Genomic DNA, 25,366 nt, shown 5'->3' on the forward strand with positions numbered 1-25,366 from the left:
TAAAATAAGTTGACATAGGAATATGAAGACACACCAAAAGAAATGTTCACCTACTATTTTTCAAAGGAGTGTTGCTAGATTCTCACCAAACTAGATTTCATTCCTGTCTTTTATTTAATGCTTAATTACTCGATATCCATTAGTGAATTTCCTAGATGAGAGTCACTGCTTTTATCAAATTTGGGACTCTACTCAGGAGGTACATATTTTTGTCATGGTTTGTAGGAGCACATGGTATAGTTTATTGTTGATGATATTGTTTGGGTGACATTGGTATAAATGGAAATCAAGCCAGAAGTTCCCACTGCTCTTGTACTGAAACAGCTCCTCTGCATTTTCTACATCTGTTTTGTTATATCTTCAGGGACATACATTTTATGGTAAAGGGCAAGGGGTTATTTAAATGTTGACTATTTTGTGAAAGTTTTCTCATGAATTCTTCACTAAGTGAAAGAAGGAAATAAGTGTTGGTAGCTTGTGAACACTTTTAATTGCTCTCTAATAAAGAAAACCATTTAGTTAGGATAAATCAGATAATTCAGAAACAGAATTACTTTCTAGGTATAGGCTATATATTTAGATTGGACCTATTTTTTAAAGGGGTATAGAAATCAACATTATACTCTCACCTCTGGTATATGAGTGAGTTTAAGTGATTATTTAATTTTTTAAAGTTTTTTAGATGGCATTTTGCCATACCCTATATTACATGCTTACTTTTTTTTCTGACTCTGTGCTCAAGAATCACTCTTAGTAGTGCTCAGGGGACCAGAGGCAGTGCTGGGGACAAATAAGGGTTGGCCTTGTGCTAGATAAGCACCTTAAGTTCCTATATTAATCCTATAGGCTTAAATGATGATGATTATTATTATTGAATTCAGATCCATAGTGGATTGAATGCAGATTTATAATGGAATAATTAGATTTATTTTACACTCATGCAAAACATTTGACATGAGAAACCCAGTACAATTTAAAGGTTATTACTTAATTTCAATTTCCAAGTAACTCCTGACATAGTACAGTCCCAAAGAGCTTTTGCAATTATTTTATATTCAAGATAACTTTTATTTTCCACAATTCAAAAGAACCAAATAATTGCAATCTTGATAGAATATCCAGAAAATGGAGTCAAAGTTTATCCTAAGGTAATTATTCTTCTCTCTACTGGGATAAATATATATTAAAATAATAGGGGGAAATTCAGGGTGATGAACATTAAACTATCAAAACAGGGACATTTTAAATATTCTGGTAATGGTTCAAAATAATTTGTACCCTAAGCCCAGTGACCATTTGCCAGGGAGAGTCAAAGTTGAGAAATTTCTATTAAAAACATGACTCAGAGGGGAAAATGCAAAGACTGGTAACGAAGAAAATGGTCTGATATCATTTCCAATTGGTTATTCCTGGGATCACATGTTCTGAGCATCTTTAAAAGGAAGGTATCTGGACTCAAGTGAGCCATACCAGTTTCCTGAGAACTTCAACTTCTTTCTCATCTGAAAGGATAATCCTAGAAAGCTCACAAAATGTGTGATGCATTTGTAGGTACCTGGAAGCTTGTCTCCAGTGAAAACTTTGATGATTACATGAAGGAAGTGGGTAAGGAAATTTGCTGTTCTATAATATTTGTAGCTTTTTCTCTAGGGCAGAAGGGCTTATTTCTGTTATTTCTTTAATTCTGGAAACACTAAAGAGAGTGCTGCTTTCTATATAGACACTATAAAAATTTGCAAGCGAGAGTCATTTTAAGAGGTCTCTGAATCCCTTTTAGAACTTATTTGTGTCAGAAGTGCTTTGAAAAAAATTTTAAATGTGATTTGTTTGTAGAAATAGTATAGACCAAAGTTACAACTATGCTCCTTAAAGGAGAACAAATATGAAAAAAGTTCTAAATGAAATTTCATGGTCACAGAAATGACCAGATTTGATTTGCTTGCTAAACTTATGAATCTTTGATTTACTTGGCTTTTTGCCTGTTTTTATTTTTTTCCCTCTCGCCTATAAAATACACAATTATTTGGGGGAAAAATCCATTATTTCTTATCATGCAATATTTCCCACTTGGATACTGAAGGCATCATATTTCTGATTTCAGTTTAAGTTATAAAGTGAATGTATGTTAGCAATTTTTTATAGTCTCCATATCAATACATGAAAATGTATGGCTATTATATGGAGCAGAGAAATCATAATTTCAGAAGATATTATCTTACAGACTCAAATATTTTTGACCAAAGATGACATGGGATGCCATGGAAATACTGAGTAATTAGAAAAGGAGAACATAAATATCCTTTCTTTAATATTAAGGCTTTGGGGATTTTAGTCTGCTGACACTGCTAGAAGATCATGCAACTGTTACACAGAAAGTTATGAAGGTCAAGGAAGTTGGTAGGACAAAGCAAAGATGTGTTCTCTCTCTCAGGCAACTTCGACCTTTAATGCCCTTTCCAGCCATATCCCATGCATGATAAATCTCACCCCAGGGGTGTAATTGGAATGGGGTTTTATAGAATTTATTTTTGGGGGTCACACCCAGCGATGCTCAGGGGTTACTCCTGGCTTTGCACTCAGGAATCACTCCTGGCGGTGCTCGGGGGACTATATGGGATGCTGGGAATCGAACCTGGGTCAGCCATGTGCAAGGCAAACGCCCTACCCTCTGTACTATTGCTCCAGCCCCTATATAATATTTTTTAGAGGTTATGATTTAATTCCCAAATCCTCAACCTTTCCCTAAATATTTTATTATTTTTTCTTTGCCTATAACTCCTATTTGTTTGTAGGGAAGAGGGAAACCAGGAATTTTTGCAAGAGAGAGACCAAGCTTTCTAGAATATCAGTGATTCAGCAAACAACTCTGTGCTGATAGACAGATGCCAGAATGAAGGCTATACTATTTGGCTCAGCGGTCGCTCATGTGGTGACTGAGACCATATGGGGTGGTGGGGCTTGAACTGGGATCACTGTATGCAAGGCAAGTGCCTTACTTCCGCCACTATTTCTCCAGCCCCAATATATCTAAATTCTTAAATTAGTATATTTTAAATCTCAAAGTTCTGATGATAATGAGAGGCCATGACTTCTGAAATCTTCGGCTCTAACCCATGATCCAGAAGCAAGGTGCCTTCACTGATAAAGTGAAAACAGGCTCAGGCAGGTGAAGAATTGAATTTTTCTCATGTTTGGCTGATGTGGAGTTACTATCCATGCTGTACTTTTTCACTGTGTTCTCTCATTTCATGTTTGGTTTTGTAACAGAGCCACAATTTGTTGTAATAGCATACTGCTATCCCACCTGGGGTCATTTTTTTCTTCAAATAAGGAACTAAATCTAAAGTCCAGCAGCACAATATTCTGTGCAATAGGTATTTCCTTGTTTACCCTAATCTTTGGCATCTATAAGTAGTTTTTTTGTAAAGAAAATATCTTAGATTCATCTACATCTTTAAAAATTCAACGTATTTATCACTGTCAAAAAATGCCAATTAGATATGCAATGGTAGCAAATTATCACTGTCTATGTTAGGTGACAAATCATTCATTGGCTGGAGCTATAGTACAGCAGGAAGGGCAATTGTCTTGTATGTAGCTGACCCAGGTTTAATTCCGGCATCCCATTTGACCTTCCAGATGTAATACCTGTCTGCAGAACTAGGAATAATCCCTAAGCATTGCTGGGTGTGGCTCAAAAATCAAAATTAAAATAAATTATAAAGTAAAAATATATTGATTTTAAAAATAAGTTTGCTATTTGGGTAATTGGGAATCAGAGTAGCAATTTCTAAGTATACTCAAACTTTGATTTATTAAAATTTGAAGTGTTTACAATTAAAAACTAAGCATTCCTTAGCATTTCTTATGATGTATTGGGGACAATATCACCATTCTAAAATGATATGAATGTGGGAAATATTTTGCCTTTGGGAGAAATTAATTAAAACCTTGATTTCATGGTAGAATAATTTGGAACAGAAGCCAAGAAAAATAGACTTGGCAGATAAAGCTCTGAACTGTGAATTTTTGGTGTCCAAAATAGTTTTTTTTTTTTTTTAAACTGAGCAACTCTACATTGGCCCAAATTCCTATTAAGAGTTTTGTCTTTATACATTAGATAACTTTTTTTAAATCTAAGAAGTGGTCGAATTACCACTAGAATTTAATAAAACTCTGGTAGTCTTAGTAGTTGAGATTATCAATTAATGTGAAAGAACAGTAACTTTTAAAATGTAAGTGTGTGTGTGTGTGTGTGTGTGTGTGTGTTTGTGTGTGGGGCGGATGAATGGTGTGTGGGTGTGTGAGTGTTGGTGTGTATCTCAGAAAACTTTATATTTGTACAATCCTTCCTTCCTTCCTTCCTTCCTTCCTTCCTTCTTTCCTTCCTTCCTTCCTTCCTTCCTTCCTTTCTTTCTTTCTTTCTTCCTTTCTATCCTTCCTTCTTCTTTTTGGGTCACAATGCTTAGGGGTTCCTCCTGGCTCTGCACTCAAGAATTAGTCCTGGTGGTACTTGGGTGAACATATGGAATACAAGGGACCCTATGGGATACCCAGGACCAAACCCAGGTCAGCTGCATGCAAGGCAAATGCCCTACCCACTGTACTATCGCTCTGTCTCCTGTACAAATTCTTGTTGAAAACTGAAACTATGTCTTCTGTGGAGTTGTATTTGAATCCAGAAGGGGACATTTAAATAGATCTACTGCTAACTAATTGTCTTATGTTTCTTTAAGGACTAGTCTGCTCTATTCATTTCCATTAACTATTTTCAAGGAGGCCTTTAACAAACTCAATGATATCTTTTTCCTATTATGCATATAATATTCACAGATGTCCCCATATATAAAACTACCTATATGCATCAATACACTCCCCTGTACATGTATTTCACAGCTCCGATTTAAATGTGTGAGGGAGGGGAGATGCAAACTTGACCTTCTTTTTCTCTCCCAACTGCAGGAGTGGGTTTTGCAACCAGAAAAGTGGCTGGTATGGCCAAACCGAATATGATTATTAGTGTGAGTGGAGATGTTATCACCATTAAATCAGAGAGTACCTTCAAAAATACCGAGGTTTCCTTCAAACTTGGCCAAGAGTTTGATGAGGTCACTGCAGATGACAGGAAAGTCAAGGTGAGCAATAAGTAATTAGAGCTCTCAGGCTAAGCCCGACTTCTAAATGCTGGTCTCCGACTAGAATTCACTTTGTGACAGGGTTAAGAGATTCTCTTTTAGGCCATAGGTGCCCTCATAGATCTAAACCATGTAGTCTTTTTTCAATACTTAGTGAATCTTTTCGTGTCTCACATAATTGCCCTTATTTAAAGAAATGACAACTATAATTGATTGGTCATGCCAAGCATAGAGTAACAGAATTACTGTGATGATAGAAAGAAGTCATTAAAATGTGAAATTAAAAAGCGGGTAATCACCTAAAATACCATCTTCTCAATGTAAATTTAGACCATCTATTCACTGAAGGGTTTTCAATCTTCTGCATGTATAACTGCTGATAATTGTATAATATTTATGCTTTTGTTTTTACACTCATTATCTTTCTAATAGATTCTTGTTGCTTAGAATTACAAACAATTTTAAAACACTTCTTCCAAGGAGCTGTATTTTAAATTTTGCCTTCTGCCACCATATGTTAGAATCATTTTGAATTATTCCCACAGAGCTGTTTTACCTTGGATGGAGGTGTTCTGGTGCAGGTGCAGAAGTGGGATGGAAAATCAACCACCATAAAGAGAAAGAGAGTGGATGACAAACTGGTGGTGGTGAGTATCTTCTGGCAACTTCATTCTGGATTCTGTTACAAAGTCATCATCATTACTATGAGAAATACATAATCACTCCTGTTTATGCAGGGCAAAAAAAGTGATCCTACAGGGACATGGGATTCTGGAATCATTTTGAGAATAGCAGTTCATGCTTTTGAGCTCACATACTTATATAGTCCCCGTAAAGTATTCCCAGATACATCTCAGCACGCACCATATGTATTAGGCATTTCTACTTCACCTTATCACTTACCATATTGACTACAAGGGAGGCTGTTGCTATTTCCCTAATTCATTACAGCATCAGGTATGCGTTGGAATCCTAAACAAGTATCTTTCAAATCCATTCATTTCCTTCCTACAACTGGCAATAAACAAACACATGGTTTTCCAGGGATTGACTAAGAATTTTTTCTGTGTCTAGGAATGTGTCATGAAAGGCGTCACTTCTACTAGAGTTTACGAGAGAGCTTAAATCAAGAGACTCTGAGCTGGATTGATGTTTGCACCGAACTTCACAATGTTTCACTGGATGCATTGTCCAAATATATTGGTTTTTTTTTTCACTAATTAGCAAGTAATCGATTTCTCCCCAAATGATTTCACTAGATGTAACTGTGTTGGTTAAATAAATTTTTTTTAGATTTAAAGGGTGATATAATTATTTATTCATTGTGCTGAAAAATTTCTTTCTCATAATTCAGTGACAAAAATAGAAACTATTGTTTTTTTGGGGTTTTTTTTTGCAAGAATAATGTGAGTTTTCATAATATACCATGAGACAATTCTCTACTACCTTGAATAGATGATAAATACGTGCTATGAATGGGTATGGTGTTTTTCTTTCTTTGTATATTTATAGTCAAATAATTACCTTTCAGAGACATTGAATCTTTTAAATGTAGTGAATTGTTCATAACCTACTGGCCTCAAGATCTGTCATCTCATACCTACATGTTGTAGAACATTAAATAAGAAGCAGAGTAGCAATGCATGTCATAAAAATAAAGATATTTTAGGCTAGCTAAAATTTTTAATCTAAAAAAACTATTCGTAAAGCAAGCTATCTCTTTAATTGCTCAAAAATGATGTATAAATAATTCTATAATATTTATTTTAGAAAAGAGGTAATAGTTCTGTAACGAGTAATGATGCAAACACTCTTGCTGTGGTTTCCAATTTTTCCTATTTCTTTCTTTTTTAAAAAAATCCCTATTTTCTTACCTTTGTAACTTTCTATTCAAATAAAATATTGAAAGTCCAGGAATGTAGCTTAGTTATACAGCACTTACATTTTTTGTGCGAGGCCATTGGTTCAATCCTCAGCGCTATAAAAAAAATTAAATAGTTCTGGAACCTGTTTTTCAAATAAAACCTTCATGGAGTCACCGTATATAAAAAATATCAAAAAAGCTAAGATTTCTCAGATAGATTTGTATGTGATAGTATGGGTGTGTGTGTGTGTGTGTGTGTTGGGGGGGCGGTAAAAGGGATGAGGGTTGTGAATTTTTTATTCTGTCCTTTTTGGAAACTTTGAATCTACTCTACTTAACTTGGAATTCCAAGTACATAGATTTGCTTACACTTTATTTTAAGCCAAAAATCTGTTAAAGTACATGCTGCAGCTGTTATAATTTGTGCTTGTGATACTTCCTTTTTATGCTTTTATTTTATTTTTTCCTTTATTTTTGTTTGGGGGGCCCTACACGGTTGTGCTCAGGATTTACTCAGAGCTTTGAGCTAATAGATCACTCCTGGTGAGACTTGGGAAACCACATAGGGCCAGGAATTGAACCCCAGTTGACTGCAAGCAAAGCTGGAAGGTCGTTTTTATTTCCTTAAGTTTTTGTTTTTAAATTTTAGGCATGGTGATTTGCAATACTGTTAACAATAGTGTTCCAACACCACACCCTCTACAAGAGTGTGTTTCTCACTCCTCCCACCCTAGTTTCCCAAGTTTTCTGCGCCTACTTTCAGGCTCTCTTGCTTTTAGTCATGTTTTATTTCCTTAATAAATTTCTTTTCTTCCCACACAGGCGAGAGATCATCTGTACCTGTCCTTTTCCTTCTGACTAACTTCACTCAGCATAGTATTCTTTATACTTATTCATGTGGCAGCAAATAGCATGATTTCAGTTTCTTTTTGTTTTCATACAGCTAAGCAGTATTCTATTGTGTATATATGTACCAGTTTCTTTATCTAGTCATGTGTTGTTGGACACTTGGATTGTTTCCTTATTTTAGCTGCTATGAATTTTAGCTTCAATGAACATGGGAGCACAAATATCTTTTCTGATTAGATTTTTTGGGCCCTTGGGGTAGATGCCAAGATGTGGAATTGCTGAGTCACATGAAAACTCAATTCTTAATTCATTGAGATGTCTCCAAAAAGGCTTATTTTTCAGAAAGGCTGGACCAGTTGACATTTGCACCAGCAGCAGCTGAGATTTTTTTCTTTTTCCCCACATCCATGCCAACATTGATTGCTTTTGTTCGTTGTAATGTGTGCTAATCCCACTGGTATGAAGTGATATCTCATTGTTTTGATTTGCATTTCTCTGATAATAAGGAATGCAGAGCATTTCTTTTTTGCATCTATTGGCCATCAGTATGTCTTCTTTAAGGAAGCTTCTGTCTGTCTCTTCTTCCCATTTTTTGATGGGTATGATTTTTTTCTTATGAAGTTTTACTATCATACTTTCTATAAAAGTAAGCCCATAGTTATTTTCTTGGTGTCTGTTCTATGTGTAACACCAAGAGGAAAGGATATTGGAAAGGTATTATAAGTCCCTGATAATAAAAATTTTATTTCTTTGCAAAAAGAGAGATTTAGACTCATGGTAGGAGTGAAAACTCAAAAAAGAGGACATTTCTAAGGGATTGAACAGGCGATAGCACAGCGGGTAGGGCGTTTGCCTTGCACGCGGCCGACCAGGGTTCGATTCCTCCATCCCTCTTGGAGAACCCGGCCAGCTACCGAGAGTATCCCGTCCACATGGCAGAGCCTGGAAAACTCCCTGTGGTGTACTTGATATGCCAAAAACAGTAACAAGTCTCACAATGGAGACATTACTGGTGCCCGCTAGAGCAACTCGATGAACAATGGGAGGACAGTGCTACAGTGCAATTTCTGTGGCAAACCAAATGCTTTGCATTGTTGCAGGTCATTTGGTAGAGTGCAGAGTGGGGGAATCACCTTGAAAAAATGGTGCTTCCACCTGTCTGCTTGCTGGAAGTAAAGAGGGGGAAGAACCTTGCTTACCCAGGGTGAAGCCTGGTGTGGGTCAGGCTAGTCAAGTTGGCTCTGTGCACCTATGCAACTTGGACACTTGCATCCTGCCAGCCCCATGAGGCTGCTGTCACATTGTTCCTGAAGCCAATTTGTCCTGAACTGCATGGAAACTGGTCCCCATCACCCAACCTCTCAGGGAGCTGTGTACTCGGACTGGAGCAAGGAATTGCTCTTTGCAGAAAGACAAAAATCAGTCCTAAAAAATGGTACCAGAGTTCCAAGTCTGTCATCTCTCTCCAAAATAGACTTTCAGGAGGAGGCAAAATGGTGAAGCAAAATAGTTTTTGTTGAAAGAAATTTAGAGATGTGAGGGGTGTGTATTTGTGTGTGTGTGTGAGAGAGAGGGGGGGGAGAGGGAGAGAAGGGGAAGGGAGACAGAGAGAGAGGGGGGGAAAGGGAGAGAGAGAGAGAGAGAGAGAGAGATTTTCAATCAAGAGGGAACAAGGAGACTTCTCATGGAAAATGCCTAGATGGATGGATTTGGGAGAAGTTTATATATAATTTCCCAAATTGTCTTGGTCTGGAGTTCTCTGCATATGTAAAAATTAATCTGGGTGTTACCACTTGGAAGTCTTTGCACTCTTAATGGTACTTTCATATTCTTATCAGGACCTTAAAACCTTCTCAGTATCTTTCTTTTCTGAAGGTTCCACCCTTCTCTGGGTGGGGCTCAGTTTCTTTATCCCCAGAGAGTTCAGAATTAGAATCTCCTGGGGATGTGTTCTGCATACCTTCAGGGCTAGACAATTTATTTGAAAGTTTTATGATTTCCTAATTTCCTCAAAGTTCATTACCAGACCCCTGTTTATCTGCCTGCAACAGCACATTTTAATGCCAGACACAGTAACAACAAAGTCTCCAATGGAGACGTTACTGGGCCCGCTCGAGCAAATCATTAAAATAATCTTCTAAAAATTTAGTATCTGATAGGTCGGAACTCTCACCTGGTGAGATTTCTCCAGACAGACAGAGATGAGAAAAGTATAAAAATATAAGAAGTTTATTAGTGTGCGCTCCTGGGCAGACCCTTCTGGCTGTAAGGTTTGCTTGGAACCAAATGTCAACTAGCTGATGAGATAGCGACATCCCTGGAATCGAAGATCACCCTGCCCAGAGCACGGAAGACAGGGCCCATCTGGTGACAGGAAGTCATCAGACTGCATTCCATGCCTCCTCACATCCATCCCCTACAGATAACAGAAGACCAGACCAAGCACACTGGGCCCACCCCATTCTCTGTTCTCTTTTCCTGCCCAAGACAATTTAAAACCCTGCTTAATCTTTCCTAGGGCTTGGCTCTCTCCTAGCCTCGCCAGGGACCTGCAGGGTCTTCCTGGGAGTGCACCCCAATAAAAGTCTCCCATTTCTCCACTTTACTCGCCTCTGTCCATCTGTCTGCGTAGGCTGAGGCCAGCCATCTATGCCTGGCCCTTTGTGAGGCTGGAGTAGAGCTATGTCCCGGGAAAAGTAACAAAGACCAGTGGGAATGGTTGCTCAGTAAGTGGGGATAGAATCTGGGGGCTGCCAGGCGTGGAATGGGCCATCAGCCCTGTCTTCAGTACCAGAGAGGGCAGGGTGATCTTCAGTTCCAGGAATGTCGCTATTTCATCAGCTGGCCACTTTTCAGTCCCTGGGTGAACCTTACAGTATCGTTGCTAACAAATGAGAAAAGTGAAGTTGGTATTTCAGTCTAGAAAACTAAGTAAGGAATGGACACAGTAATTTAAGTTAGGAGCACAATGCCAGCTGAAATATAGATTTAGGTACCACCTGTATTCAAGTGGTCACTTATTTTTAAGTGGTAGGTCCAAGGGTCCAAGGACACGAGAGACTGAGAAAAAAGAAGAGATGATATTTGATGCAGGAGTACTGATACTCTCTGTGTTGGTCTGTGGTTCCCAGGGTTCCTTAATATTTTCAAGAATAAAAATGTTGAGTAGGGGCTAGAGCGATAGCACAGCGGGTAGAGCACTTGCCTTGTACGCGGCCAACCCGGGTTCAATTCCCAGCATCCCTTATGGTTCCCCGAGCACTGCCAGGAGTAATTCCTGAGTGCCTGAGGCAGTTGTAACTCCTAAGCATCGCCGGGTGTGACCCAAAAAGAAAAAAAAAGTTTAGTAATAGAGATGCTGAGACTCAGAGTTGGAAATAGAAAGATTTAGTGGAACATAAAAGAGAAAGGAAAGAAACTCCCCAGTCAGGGAGGATCTTAGTATAGGACAAAATTACATGTGGCTCATTGGGTGGCTCTTTTATAGGAAAACGATATTTGTTTTACTTATCAAGTGTTAAAAATGTTTAAATAAATACAAGGATCATAGGGTGTTGGGGTCTAGCTTCAGGCCTTTGAGTTTTTCTGTTTGGCAGATAGCCTTAGGGATTATCCATTATCTCTTTTTTTAATTTTATTTTTTAATTTAATTTTATTTTCATAAAGTTTTTCACAATAGTTTATTCAATATTTCAACACCTATCCCAACCCTATTACCCCTTACCATCACCCTTTTCCCAACCACCATCCAAGCCTGCCCCAATAGCACACCCTAAATAATTTATGTTGTATTTTTTGTTACAAATAATTAACTAAAATGATCAAGAAAGATTTCCTTAAAAGAAAGTGTGTGAAACCCTTTTGGAAAACAGTATGGACGATTCTCAAAAAATTAGAATTTGATCTGCCATTTGACCCAGCTATAGCACTCCTGGGAATATATCCCAGAGAGGCAAAAAGGTATAGTCGAAGTGACATCTGCAATTGTTTGTTCATTGCAGCACTCTTTACAATAGCCAGAATCTGGAAAAAACCTGAGTGCCCAAGAACAGATGACTGGTTAAAGAAACTTTGGTACATTTACACAATGGAGTACTATGTAGCTGTTAGAAAAGATGAAGTTATGAAATTTACATACAAGTGGTACTACATGGAAAGTATCATGTTAAGCGAAATGAGTCAGAAAGAGCGGGATAGACACAGAAAGATTGCATTCATCTGGGGAACATAAAGCAACAAAAAGGGAGAGTGACACACAGGAATGGCTGAGATTAGTACCAGGAATTTTGCTCCATGAATGGAAGGCCAGCCACAGACTCTAGGTGAAAAGGAAGCTCAGATAGAGAAGAGAGTACCAAATGAAGGGTGTTGTGAGGGCCCTCCCAGGGTGGGAGAAGCATGCTGAAGGTAGTCGATAGACCAAACATGATTGCCACTCAAAGCCTCTCTTGCAAAACACAGTACCCAAAAGAAGAGAGAGAGAACAGGGGGGAATACCCTGCCACAGAGGCAGGATGGGACGGGGGGGGGGGGATGAGGGTGGGGGGGATGCTGGGACCCATGGGGATGGATGACGGGCACTGGTGGAGGGATGGGGACTTGATCATTGTATAACTGAAACCCAAGCACAAAATTTGTAAGCCTATAACTGTACCTCATGGTTTTTCACTAATAAAAAAAAAAAAAGAAAGTGTGTGAAGATTGTTGTATCTTACCTTGAAACAACTAAGCCCTGTCTAAGAGATTACTAACATGTTGTTACAGCTTGAGCCTTGGATGCTGATATTTTTTTAATTGAGATTGGTTGCCTTCTACTTTACATCCCATCCAATGTGGTGTGGTGTGCTACTCCTGGTATATCAGTGGTGTAGAGTGTGAGATGTCGCTCTAGGAATTCTAAAATTTTAAATAGGGTGATACAACTGGAGTTAAATTTTTAGCTGGATGGTGACTTTGGGGTCTGGAGGCATCTCTACAGCTTGTTGATCTCTTCTGAGATTGGTTTGCGAGTTCCTGGAACATGGCTGGTTAATGAGCTTATATGGCACCAGAGACAGTTTGTGGGCATGACTGCCAGGCTCTTGGAAGAACAGGGAGATGAGGGAAGGTCGCCCATCCTGGACTGTGTGAGACCTTGGAGATTTTGGTCACAAAACCTGCATGCCTGAGTTTTCACCAGATTCATTCATGGGTGAGGTTTGTCCCGAGCCTGTGGAGACTGGCCATGAGCATGCTGGTGATTGGGTTTGGGAGGTTTTTGGCTATTGGGGCTTTATTTGTGTGGGTGAAGGGCTCATCTGACACCCCCCTCCCCCCAAGGTGCTCTGGATGTGTCTCAGCCTGGGCAGGGTCTGGAGGCATCTCTACAGAGATTTATTTCTGAGTCTCTATCCAATGATCTCTTAATGGGTCTAAGGTCTGAGGCAGAATCATTGGTGTTGGGGAATTGTTAGCTTCCCACTTATCCACAAGAGTCCATGAATTCACATTAGTCAAAAGTGTAGGGTGGGGGCAGTCAAAATAGTACTGTTCATAGCAGCTGCCAAGGGGAAACTGAGACTTCTTCTTTCATGTCCAATTGGATAGCCCAGGCATCCTGATTCAATAAGTTCCTTCCTAAAGTATCACTGCTGTCATGTTTTATGAACTCCCTAAAATTTCTTGTCATTCTGTTTTCCACATAAAAGTGAGTGCCAGATAGTTTTATTAATTGTTCTTTGTATAAACCTTAAGTTAAGATGGCAAGATACTATAGGAGGTAAGGTGCTTACCTTTCATGTGGCTGAGCCTGATTAGATCTATGGAACCATATTTGGTCCCCCAAGTATACTGCCAAGGCCATTTCTGAGGTGAGAACCAGGAATACCTCCTGAGCACTGCCAGATGTGGCCCCCAGACGCCAAACAACAATGATTAATGAATACTAAATTTATTCTTAAATATACATTTACCTTCTCTCCACAAGTTACTGAAAAATTATGTTGAGCCAGGAGTGCCCCCCCGACCATTGCTAAATGTGGTCCAAACCACTCCCCACTCCCAACACCCCCCCAAAAAGAGTAGATCACTGGTAGAGCACTTGCCTTGCAGGTAAAATCATATTTGATCCATGGCACTGCAAATGATTATAACAGGAAGAACTATTGAAGGCAGATAGGAGAAGGGGGTGTGATTTAAAGATATTGCCAAGCCTCCAGCCTTGAATCTGCCAAGAAGCAGGAAGTCTGGACCCCTTTAAGATAAAAATATTGAGATCATTTGAGATGCAGAATCTGAGGCATCACCCAAAGAAGGGTGAATCCCCTAAGAAAAGAATATACTCTAAGAAGAACAAAAGGCAGTGAAAAAGATCATTTCCCCCACTCCACTCCTACCTTCCCAACTCCAGATAAAGTTTTGTGTCTAGACAAAACTCCAGGTCAAGTCAATTTGAAGAAAATCCATTCTGTTTCCAAAAGCTACCTTAGGTTTTCTCCACTTTTTTTTTTCATTTTGGGTCACGCTCAACAATGATCAGGGGTTACTCCTGGCTTTGCACTCAGGAATTACTCCTGGCAGTGCTCAGGGGACCATATGGGATGCCAGGGATCGAACTTGGGTCGGCTGTGTGCAAGGCAAATGCCCTCCTGCTGTGCTATTGCTCTGGCCCTGCTTTCTCCACTTTGGAAAAGACTGTGTTCTCTCTTAACACATAACTCTTAACTCTGTCTCATCACTTAATCACTTAACTTCCCATTAATCGTCGATTTGCTCGAGCGGGCGCCAGTAATGTCTCCATTTGTCCCTGTCACGTGCTAGTGTAGCCCAATGGCGTCTGTTCGCTCTAGGAACATGAAGAGCCTCAAACCGATCGTTCATGATCTTGATGAAGAAGTCTGACCATCTGGTAGGTGGGCAGCCACGCGGTCTTTTGACATCCCGTGGAATCCAGTCAGTAACAGCTCTAGTCCAGCGGTCATCTTTAAATTTCATTACGTGACCAGCCCATCTGATTTTTGACAGCTTGGCAATCGAGACAGCGTCCCTGATTCTTGATCATCGACAGATGTCGGAACTCTGGATTCTTTCTCTCATTTGAGTGAAATGTGATATTCCAAGCATAGCTCTTTCAATTCTTCTTTGGGAAACCTGAATAGCGTTCTCATCCTGTTTGCTTACGGGCCCAGGTCTCTGAGGCATATGTTAATGCAGGAAGAACAGTGGAATCAAAGAGATGTGCCCGGAGCCGGAGGTTCTTCGTCCTCTTAGCTATTTCTTCGACGCTCTTGAAGGTGTTCCAAGCCGCTCTCTTCCTCCTGCGCAGCTCGGGTGCCAGGTCATTTGTCATGTTAACTTCTAGACCTAGGTACACATAGCTGTTGCATTCCGAGATGGTCGTTCCTTTGAGAATGAATGGGGCATCAGGAACGAGGCTGTTTCTCATAAACATTGTCTTCGTAAGATTCAGCTGTAGTCCTACCTTTCCACACTCACGGTCAAAGTCGGCCAGCATTGGTGCCTCTTGGCTGATGTTTGGTGTTATTAAAACAATGTCATCAGCAAAGCGGAGGTGGTGTAGTTGCCGACCATCTATCTTCACTCCCATTCCTTCCCATTCCAGTCGTCGCATGATGTTCTCGAGGGTGGCACTGAAGAGTTTCGGTGAAATGGTATCACCCTGCCGTACCCCTCTCTTGACATCAACGATCACTTCTTTGTAGAATGGTGAGATCCTGGTAGTGAATCCGCAGTACAACTCTGTCTCATATTTCTTTAAATGTCACTGTCACTGTCCTCCCGTTGTTCATCGATTTGCTGGAGCGGGCCCAGTAACATTGTGAGACTTGTTACTGTGTTTGGCTTATTGAATACGTCATGGGTAGCTTGCCAGGCTTTGCTGTGTGGGCGAGATACCCTCAGTAGCTTGCTGGGCTCTCTGAGAGGGGCGGAGTAGGAATCAAACTCCAGTCGGCCAGGTTGGCCGTGTGCAAGGCAAATGCCCTACCCACTGTGCTATCACTCCAGCCCATTTCTCTAAATATGACTATTTTACTTCAAATTATGTTAGTGATTAACTTAAAATTTGGAGGGAGGGGGCTGAAGCTATAGCACAGCAGGTAGGGTGTTTGCCTTGCACGTGGTCGACCTGGGTTCGATCCCTAGCATCCCATATGGTCCCCCGAGCACCTCCAGAAATAATTCCTGAGTGCAGAACCAGGAATAACCCCTGAGAATCGCGGGGTATGACCCCCCCTGCCAAATTTGGAGGGACTAGAGAGTACATTGGGTAGGGCACTTGCCCTGCATGTGGCTGACCCATGTTCAACCCCTAGCATCCCATATGGCCCCCTGGGCACTGGCACATGTGATCCCTGAGCCAAAAGTAAGCCCTGAGCACTACCAGGAGTGATCACTGAATGCAAAGCCAGGAATGATCCCTGAGCACTGACGGGTGTGTCCCCCCAATAAAAAACAAAACAAAACAAAAAATCCAGAGAAGTAAAAACAAACCAAAGGTTGTGTTACAGAAGCGAGTGGATGTAGCAGCAAAAACAGAAACTTCTCAGTTGAGAGGGAGTTGAGAGAAGTCTCCAGGGGTTCTGTATATACTTTACATGTGGAGGCCTGGGTTGAGACTGGGAACTGAATCCCTGCGCTTCACTGGGGATGGCCTAAAACTTGAAACCAAAGCCCACAGAATTCAGTTGAGACAGAAGACTTAAAAAGTAGCAAGACACTGCAAAGATAAGGGGAATCTGAGGATGTCTCTACTAGAACATGAACAGAGGGAAGAGCCTCTCTCAGCAGCAGGTCGAAAGAGGACAATGTGTTAAGATCTTGCCTTTAGTCATTCTTTTTAAAAGATTAAGATCATGAGGGAGGAACTATGAATTAAAAAGGAACAGACACTGCTTAATCCTTTCGTCATCTGCTCATAAAATATCTATTGAGCACCTGCATTTTTGCTAGGCACTGTTTTGGAGACTTAGAGCACAGTAAGAAAGAATTTTATTGCTTGATGTACTCATATAATAACCCAGGGGAAGGCTGGAGAAAAACTAGAAAAACTAATATGGATAAGGTAAAGGTAAAGGTAAAGGCCCTCCCGTTGATTGTCGATTTGCTCGAGCGGGCCCAGTAACGTCTCCATTGGAGACTTTGTTGTTACTGTGTCTGGCATATCGAATACTCTCGGTAGCTTGCCGGGCTCTCCTAGAGGGGCGGAGGAATCAAACTCGGGTCTGCCATGTTGGCCGCTTGTAAGGCGAACGCCCTACCGCTGTGCTATCGCTCCAGCCCATATTCATTGGATCCCCTTGGTAGGGAGCAACTAGCTCTGAACTGGAGTCGTAGAGATGTTTGAATTGTATTTGAAAAGATGGAAGATTTTGTGGAGGATGTCAACATCATATGATATCTACAAGTTTTGCTTTTGTTTGCAAGGGAGATCCCAGGTGGTGCTCAGGAGGCCAGGGGCCACTTATGGAAATTCTCTGCCAGTTGGGTCAGGGATTCAATGTGAGGATCTGAGGATGCAGTGCTGCTTGGGCCCCTTGGTCCTGGGGTTGCCTGAGTCATCCTGGAAATGACTGGCCATGAAGGCTTTAACTTGCAGTACTTCAACCATGTGGTGCTGGGAACAAACTAGGATCAGCCACATGCCAGGCACAGGCCTTAACTCATATGCATCATCTCTGGAACATCTAGTATTTCTTTTGAAATTCCAAATCCATCACACATCGATAGTCAAAGATCTATCAATTATGACTTAAGTTGAAAATAAAAAAAAACTCAGCACACAACTGCTTTATAATATATGGATGAAATCACTGTAACACTTCTAGAATGAAGTGACTCTTAGTTCTTCCCCACTGCTTTGCCCTTTTTCAGTTTTGAATTTGAGTTGGCAATAATGACAAAGTAGGATCACATATTCTAAAAGAGATTGAGAAGTGTAGAGAAGAGAATTTACCCTCTGATACTCTCTTAGAAGTAAGGAAATCTTACAGAAGCTAAGAATTTGACTTTTCCTTTTGTCTCATGGGCTTTTCTTCTTCCTTCCTATCTTTCTTCCTCCCTCACTCCCTTCCTTACTCCACTCCACTCCACTTTTCCCTTTCTGTTTTTTTTCTTTCCATACCTGGCTGTGCTAACTCCTGGCTCTGCACTCAAAAAAATCACTTGTGGCATGGTTTGGTAGATCAAACCAGAGTTGACTCTGTACAAGGCAAGTTTGTAACTTGCTATACTATATCTCTGTCCTAGGACTGATTTTTTAATTAATCAGTGGAAGAATTGGAAAACAGATGGTTATATAGGAGACATTTGTCCCATGTCTTATTTGCAAACATATATAGCCATGTATTTAGTGCTTGCTGTCTTCTCAAACAGAGACTAGACCTAGTAGAGCAAGACTCTGTCACGTGCTTTTTTTGAAAAGTTTAAGTGTCATTTCTGAGAATACTTTCAACTGCTCTGGGTCTTATTTTAGTGTCATCATTATTCATAGTTAATATGGATATTAGTTTAGGCTCAAGACTTCAGTTTCTAAAACTCCCAGGTCTCAGTTTCTGAAACTAGCTTATGTTTTTTTGTTTTCCCTGTTTATCTCCCAGATATTGTAATAATTTTTCCACCTGTGAAAATATTGCAGAATAAAATTCTTCTTTATATGTTTTAATCAAAAGAATTACAGTTCTTAAAGTATAAATTTATAGTAACCAAAAACCAGTCTCTTTGTTTTTGTTTTCTCCATAAATTTATAGTTCACGTAAATATTTCTTTGAATGGAAGAAATATTTCACACAAGCATGTACTGGTATGACTATTTTGGTGTTTAAAACTAATTTTTCAGCCTTCTTCCAAACAACTGTAATTCAAAATTGTTCATATGAATTCCAGTTTTTTTCCCCCCAAAAATTCAGTTGTTTTGAAGAATCTTATCTTAATAAAATCAAAACCTGTGCAGTATACATCTCTTACTTGGACTGCATAAAATTTCAGAAATTTCATAGATATTTAAATATTTGCTAGCATCGTATTTTAGAATTCAGATGTCAAAATACTGTACATCTATCTCAAACTTCTTCTCAATTTCAAGGGATGTATTTTAATATCAAAATTATCTTGTAATTTGGTCTGCAAGCTAAATTTTCCCAAGCATTCATCCTACTTCTTTAAATACCAAACCACAAAATGCTACTCAATATTAATTGTCCCCTTTTCTCCCAAAGCACAATTACTCTTGATTAACCACTATAACAAAATTAATAACACCTTACATCTCCCTCTAAACAAAAGTAGACATTTCAATTACATTAAATAATATCAATTCATCAACACTGCAAGGAAGGGAGGGGAGGATATTATTTTAATTAAGAGGGTGCTCTACCACGGTGACTTGTCTAAACAAAAAGCAGCTGAGGTGGACTTTGCAAGGATGTCCTTGGAACTGGTGGGAAAACACCTCTGGCAGGGGTTCATTAGACAGTGGCTGTTATTCCTCGAGAGTTGACTCAGCATTCAAGTTCAAAAGGCTGATCTCTACTGAAACTGGCTCCATTCTACAAGTGCTATTTATCAGGTGACTCTCAGGTGTAAATCTCTTTGCTAGAAGCTATAGTCACCGACTTAAAAATCAGTGATACGTGTTAATTTTCTGTGTCTTAATTTGGAGGTAAATAAAGTGAGTCAATGCTGGTGCCTAGAATCTTTGGTCTTGCACCTTCCACATTGGCCATCTGCGAAGGGTCACGTGACTAAGCCGCCTTTTATATAAAGTTGCTGTTAACCCTTTCTTGCCTAAGCCTCTTTGGATTTCAGCTGTGAGTGCCCTCTTCAGAAAGCTTTCATCATGATTAACCACTTCTTGGGAACCTGGAAGCTGGTGTCCAGTGAAAACTTTGAGGAATACATGAAAGAACTGGGTGAGAAAGACTACTACAAGATTTGGAAACGGGCAATTCATTTAGTGATGTGATTGGGGTTGCATGGCAAACTTATTCTCTCTAGAATTCTCTTTCCTCTGATTCTGGGGTGTATTTATATGAGATCTACAAAGTTTATGCGTCTACTTTTGCTTTTTATTTATACTAGAAATAAGTCTACCTTTCTAGAATCCTAGGGACAGTATTATTGGCAGAAAGACCACCTCATCAACCTTGCAGTCAGACTCTATTGTATTTAAAGTTCCTTTGAAAAGATTTTATTCTTGCCCCTTTAAGAAATTTCTCCTTAGTATAACTCCAAGTAACTTTATCCATTTTAGAATGTATAGACTGTAATTAATGATCTATAGTTCATTTATTAACTAAATTTGTTTCAAGATTTGCTTTAAAATGTAGCTTTAAAAGAGCAAGAACACCAAGTGAAGTTTCCAGTTGGTTGGATTATTTTTAAAGTATGCAAACATGTGGATATATTTACACCATTACTATAAACTGTTTTGAATTTTGTTTTTTTGGAGGGCCTCTCAAGCTGAGCTCCGGGGACTCCTTGGGCACTCCCTGGCTGTACCGAGCCAAGTGGGCTAGATAGTTCGATGCTTCGATTCAGTGACACAATATTGTTCAGGCTCCAAGGTGCTGGGAGCCACCAGGACCATGCCCAGTGGTACGAGAGTGGGAGGATACCTGTGCCAGGGGTTGAACTCGAGTCCCTGAGTATGCAAAGTATGAACCTTGATCACTGAACTATTCCTCGTGGACCTGAATGAGAGAGAGAGAGAGAGAGAGAGAGAGAGAGAGAGAGAGAGAGAGTGTGTGTGTGTGTGTGTGTGTGTGTGTGATGGAAGAAATATATCACTGATTCTTATTCATGTGAGAGATGTATTTAGCAACGTGTCACATGTCTGTCCTAGGAATTTTGAATTTCTTATCAGGAAAATAAGATTTTTACTCTTGGATACCTTCCCATAGACTATTTCTCAGAAATTAAAACCCTACTCGTGATCCTTACCAAGATGAATAAACATAATTTGTAATGACCTGGGTCTATGGCAACTAAATTTTACTAATGCTAGCGAAACAACAACTATTTAAGATTTAATTAAAACAATTTTGAAATAAGAGAAGCATACTCTGCAAAAACAAACTCTATAAATATATTTTTAACCTTACTTTGCTTCTTTTCCTTCCTGTCCCCACCCCACCCTCCCTCCACCGCTTTTCTCAATTTTGATAAAAGCTTTCTGAGAAGGACACTCACGGTTGAATTCCAAAGAGATTTAGGCAGGAAAGGGTTAACAGCAACTTCATATAAAAGGTAGCTTAGTCACGTGACTCTTCTCAGATGACCAATGTGGAAGATGCAAGACCAAAGATTCTAGGTACCAGCATTGACTCATTTTATTTACCTCCAAATTAAGAAACAGAAATAGCCCCTGCAGTGTTCTCGGGCTTTTTCTTGCTCTATACTTGGGTGTATCCTCTGGCTGTACTCAAGGAACCATGTGATTCTGGGGATTAAATGCGGGATGCCTGAGGGGCTGGAGCAATAGCACAGTGGGTAGGGCCTTTGCCTTGCACGATGCCAACCTGGGTTCAATACCTGGCATCCCATATGGTCCCCCAAGCACTGCCAGGAGTAATTCCTGAGAGCAGAGCCAGGAGTAAACCCTGAGCACAGGTGGGTGTCCCAAGACAAACAAACAAATGAATGAACAAACGCAGACTGCCTGAATACAAGGCATGTGCTCAGCCTATTGGGGTATATCTCCGATCCTCTACTCGGTTTTTAAACTGTGCTGAAATAATCAATGCATGCTATAACTCTTTACTCCTTCTATGTAATTATACAACAATTTCTTACTCCTTATAATAAGAAGTTAATCTCTTCATAATGCAGCATTCTAATTCCCTTTTGTAGAATGAATATTCTTAAGGGTTAATAAAACATCCCTCTATATTGTATGCTCTGATGTACTCACCTGTTTCGAGTTTCAATTGCAGAATACATAAGAAATCTGGGGCTTAGATTTCAAAATCTGTTTGGTTTGATTGCAAGCTTGGCCTATGTAGAGTATAGGAATGAAAATGGATGAGCACCTTTATATGTGATTCTAATTTTAAATCTTTTCATTTAATCTTCCAACACCACAAAGATAGCTAGATACATTTTACTACTGAAAAAAGTTGAAGATTAAAGAAGGGAAATTGCATGCTCATGTTAGCAAGTGTCAAAGTCTGAGTCAGAGTTTTGACCATCTCATTCTTCTTTGTGATCCAAGTCCAACACCACTTCTCTGAAACTAGATACACTAGATCATTTCCATAGTATGAACATGAAATTTTGAATTTTCTCTCAATCCCAAGAGAGAAGAGCCAATACCCAAGGGGAAAGTGTGGGAGAGGGAAATCCTCACCCTAAATAACAAAGCTAGGCTCCAAGTTCAATGGAGCTGACTTCCTCTTTATGACAGAGCCTATCTAAATCTGCAAATCAGTGAGCAGTTTAAATTTTGTAAGTCATATGCTTTTGTAGTAATTTAGATACTTGGAAAATTGCAATAGTTGTTTTTTAAAATGTTACTAAAATTTTTGTTTGTTTTTGGGGCCATACCTGGCAGTACTCAGGGTGTACTCCTAGCTCTGTGCTGTTCCTTAAGTGTAGTAGAATATTCAAATTATAAAATCTGTGCTTAAATCTTAGCTCTGATACCAAATATATCACCTAGACTAAATCTCTCTACTTCTCTCAATCATGGTGTCTGGTTTCTAAAATGTGGATAAAAATTTCTGCAACTTATAGTAACCCTACTGAGTTTAAGTACAAGCATTGGATCATGGAAGGGTACCATATAAAAGTACACGTTAAATGAAGCACAGTTTCAGAAAGTTACCATTTCAAAATATTAAAGATAATTACTATACATCTCTTCTGACTAGGACAGTATAGACCTCTAGTTGGAGAGAGCACCAAAGAAACATTACATTGTGTGAAAGTGCAGAGAATATGAATTTTTTTAAATATGCTTCCCCAAAGGATAATATTTCCCTCTAAATATGTGTTTTGCTTTCTCTGCCTTGTAGGAGTGAGTGCTGCTATTCGTAGCATGGCGGATTTAGCAAAACCAACCATCACTATCACCATGGATGGGGACACAGTGAACTTCAAATCAGAAAGTTCTTTCAAAAACACCGAAATCTCCTTCAAACTGGGGCAAGAATTTGATGAAACCACGGCAGACAATAGGAAAGTAAAGGTAATAGCATAATCTTCAGTATTCCACATTAAGAAAAAAACTGATGGTTAGACATGGTTTAATCATATGTAACTTGACTTATTACTAAGTCAGTTAAGGCTCACTCTGTTCACTGATGCTGCACATTTAAAAAGTCAATCATTTTTCACATTTTTCTAGCAGCTAGCAGATAAAAGTTCAACTTTCCCCAACTTTTTTTGAATTCTTGTCATTGTGTAAAAGAACATATAGAAGGACAACTACACATGAATAATTCACTGTGGTTTGCCTAAAGGGAAAGAATTAAAGAAATACTCTTAAGATTTCTCTAGCCTACCAAATTATGAGAGGAATAAGGTGATAATTTTGAAAAACAGAAGAATTAACAAGTCAATGTCTAGGTCTGTGTAGGTTGGAGTGCAATAAATTGCGATTTCTGATTTCTTTCTGCCTTTCCAGAGTATTGTCACATTAGATGGTGGGTCAATGATTCATGTCCAAAAATGGCTCGGCAAAGAGACAACAATCAAAAGGAAAATCGTAGATGGGAAAATGGTAGTGGTAAGTTTTGTCTAAATTGAATTTTAAAACTATATTTATTGATTGATCCGGGGGTCTTCTAATCAGCAACCAGGACTCCTGTGTACCTCTGTCAGTCTGATGGCATGAGTCTGACAATTCAGGGCTCCAGCTAGACTGATGACTCCTGGTCAAGGTGGGGGACATGTGGTTCAGGGATCAAACTCCAGGTCTATCATATGAAAAACTGTGATGCAACCCTTTAAGTTGGCAGATAGTCATATTTGTTGTACACCTTTCAAGTTTGCTCGAGCGGGCCCAGTAATGTCTCCATTGGAGACTTTGTTGTTACTGTGTCTGGTATATCGAATACGTCACGGGGAGCTTGCCAGGCTCTGCCGTGCGGACGAGATACTCGGCAGCTTGCCGGGCTCTCCGAGAGGGGCGGAGGAATCGAATTCGGGTCGGCCATGTCGGCTGCGTGCAAGGCAGACGCCCTACCCGCTGTGCTATCGCTCCAGCCCAGAGGTTTCTGGGAAAAGAGGGACAGATTAATTTTAATCTGTAGTCTAACTCTAACCAATGCATTTTTGATTTTAGGAATGCATCATGAATAATGTTGTCAGCACCAGAATCTATAAGAAGGTATGAAGAAAGTGTCTACATCAGTAAAAACTTGCTCACAAACAGAAAACAGGGACTTGAAGAAGAACTGCCTCAGAGCCCGAGATTAAAAGAGAACTCTTCAACATTAATTTGCTCAATAAAATTATAACAACAAGTGCAGTTTGGGAGCATTGTGATATTGAGGGCGAAGAAAATATTAATAGGTTGGTGAGACAAGAAGTTCTTGCCTGTAGTAGGAGGGTTTGCACCCCAAAGTCTTTTTCCCTCTTGATTTCCTCAGTCCTTGAGTTCTCTGCACTAAAGTCATGACCTAGGTTAAGGCACTTTGTCAAAGTGTACTATGTAAAAATTGGGTGATCCTAAAGGAGATACTTATAATCATTAAAAATCACTCTAGGCAACATGGATTCTGAGAACCATTTACTGGCCTTCCATTTGTTTAGAGGCTGGATATACTTAAAGCAGATGACGTAGACAGATGACAGATGATAGATATATGATAGCATGCAATATAAGCCCTATTCTATGTGAACAACTTTTTGTAAAAATATTTTGAAATAATCATTATCCTATTTATTCCTATTTCAAGTTACCAATTTAGTTTTCACAGAATGACATTTTCCAAAATGCCAGTCTTGAATTTCTAGATGCTTAGTAGTAACATAATTATTGGAACTATGCAGAGGTCTTAAATAGTTTCACCATACACTATTGCTAGGAAGTGCTCTTTGAGCTTAGCAAAATGAAAGCTTATCCTAAAAATCTAAGAGCATTTGTAGCACTGGAATAAGGGATGGATAAGCATGAATAAAAGAAAATATAGTTTGACATAAAAACAATTTCTCTCTAATCTAACATTAGTTTGTAATATATTTATACATATGTATCTCATGGAAAACTAAGATAAATAATGTACATTCAGATTATAATTCTTGTTGTTGCTTTTGGACCACACCTGGTGGTTCTTGGTGCAAATTCCTATCTATCTCCAATTCAAGGATCATTCCTGGTAGGCTCAGGGGATCACATGGGGTGCTGGGTATTGAACTTGGGTCAGCTGAGTGTAAGACAAGTGCAAAGCAACCCACTGCACTATTTTTCCAGCCCCAGATTATAATTTCTTTAGAATTTTTCTTTATACTATATCAATTATTGAAAAAATGAAGACATGTCCAAGGAAGTGTCTCTACCACATTAACATATGATTAGAAT

At 39.4% G+C, this 25,366-nt stretch overlaps 2 protein-coding genes across 2 annotated transcripts; both read left to right on the top strand.

The window, feature by feature from the left end:
• Positions 1–1,469: 1,469 nt before the first annotated feature.
• Positions 1,470–6,435, top strand: LOC130020021 (fatty acid-binding protein, adipocyte). Its single transcript, XM_056110636.1, has 4 exons — positions 1,470–1,605; positions 4,963–5,135; positions 5,681–5,782; positions 6,210–6,435. The coding sequence occupies exons 1-4, from the start codon at positions 1,533–1,535 to the stop codon at positions 6,258–6,260; spliced, it is 399 nt and encodes a 132-aa protein (XP_055966611.1). The 5' UTR covers positions 1,470–1,532; the 3' UTR covers positions 6,261–6,435.
• Positions 6,436–19,681: 13,246 nt separating this feature from the next.
• Positions 19,682–24,201, top strand: LOC130020685 (fatty acid-binding protein 9-like). Its single transcript, XM_056111317.1, has 4 exons — positions 19,682–19,754; positions 22,857–23,029; positions 23,468–23,569; positions 24,128–24,201. The coding sequence occupies exons 1-4, from the start codon at positions 19,682–19,684 to the stop codon at positions 24,176–24,178; spliced, it is 399 nt and encodes a 132-aa protein (XP_055967292.1). The 3' UTR covers positions 24,179–24,201.
• Positions 24,202–25,366: the final 1,165 nt, after the last annotated feature.

This window comes from Sorex fumeus, unplaced genomic scaffold (genome assembly GCF_029834395.1).
Source record: "Sorex fumeus unplaced genomic scaffold, SorFum_2.1 ptg000002l, whole genome shotgun sequence".
Classification (NCBI taxonomy): Eukaryota; Metazoa; Chordata; class Mammalia; order Eulipotyphla; family Soricidae; genus Sorex; species Sorex fumeus.

What these genes read in the sequence shown, in the direction of transcription:
- LOC130020021 (XM_056110636.1), top strand. Translation starts at nt 1,533, where the DNA reads ATGTGTGATGCATTTGTAGGTACCTGGAAGCTTGTCTCCAGTGAAAAC. An exon ending in TGATTACATGAAGGAAGTGG is followed by an intron (nt 1,606 to 4,962) that starts GTAAGGAAATTT and finishes TCCCAACTGCAG; the next exon opens with GAGTGGGTTTTGCAACCAGA. An exon ending in CAGATGACAGGAAAGTCAAG is followed by an intron (nt 5,136 to 5,680) that starts GTGAGCAATAAG and finishes TTATTCCCACAG; the next exon opens with AGCTGTTTTACCTTGGATGG.
- LOC130020685 (XM_056111317.1), top strand. Translation starts at nt 19,682, where the DNA reads ATGATTAACCACTTCTTGGGAACCTGGAAGCTGGTGTCCAGTGAAAAC. An exon ending in GGAATACATGAAAGAACTGG is followed by an intron (nt 19,755 to 22,856) that starts GTGAGAAAGACT and finishes TCTGCCTTGTAG; the next exon opens with GAGTGAGTGCTGCTATTCGT. An exon ending in CAGACAATAGGAAAGTAAAG is followed by an intron (nt 23,030 to 23,467) that starts GTAATAGCATAA and finishes CTGCCTTTCCAG; the next exon opens with AGTATTGTCACATTAGATGG.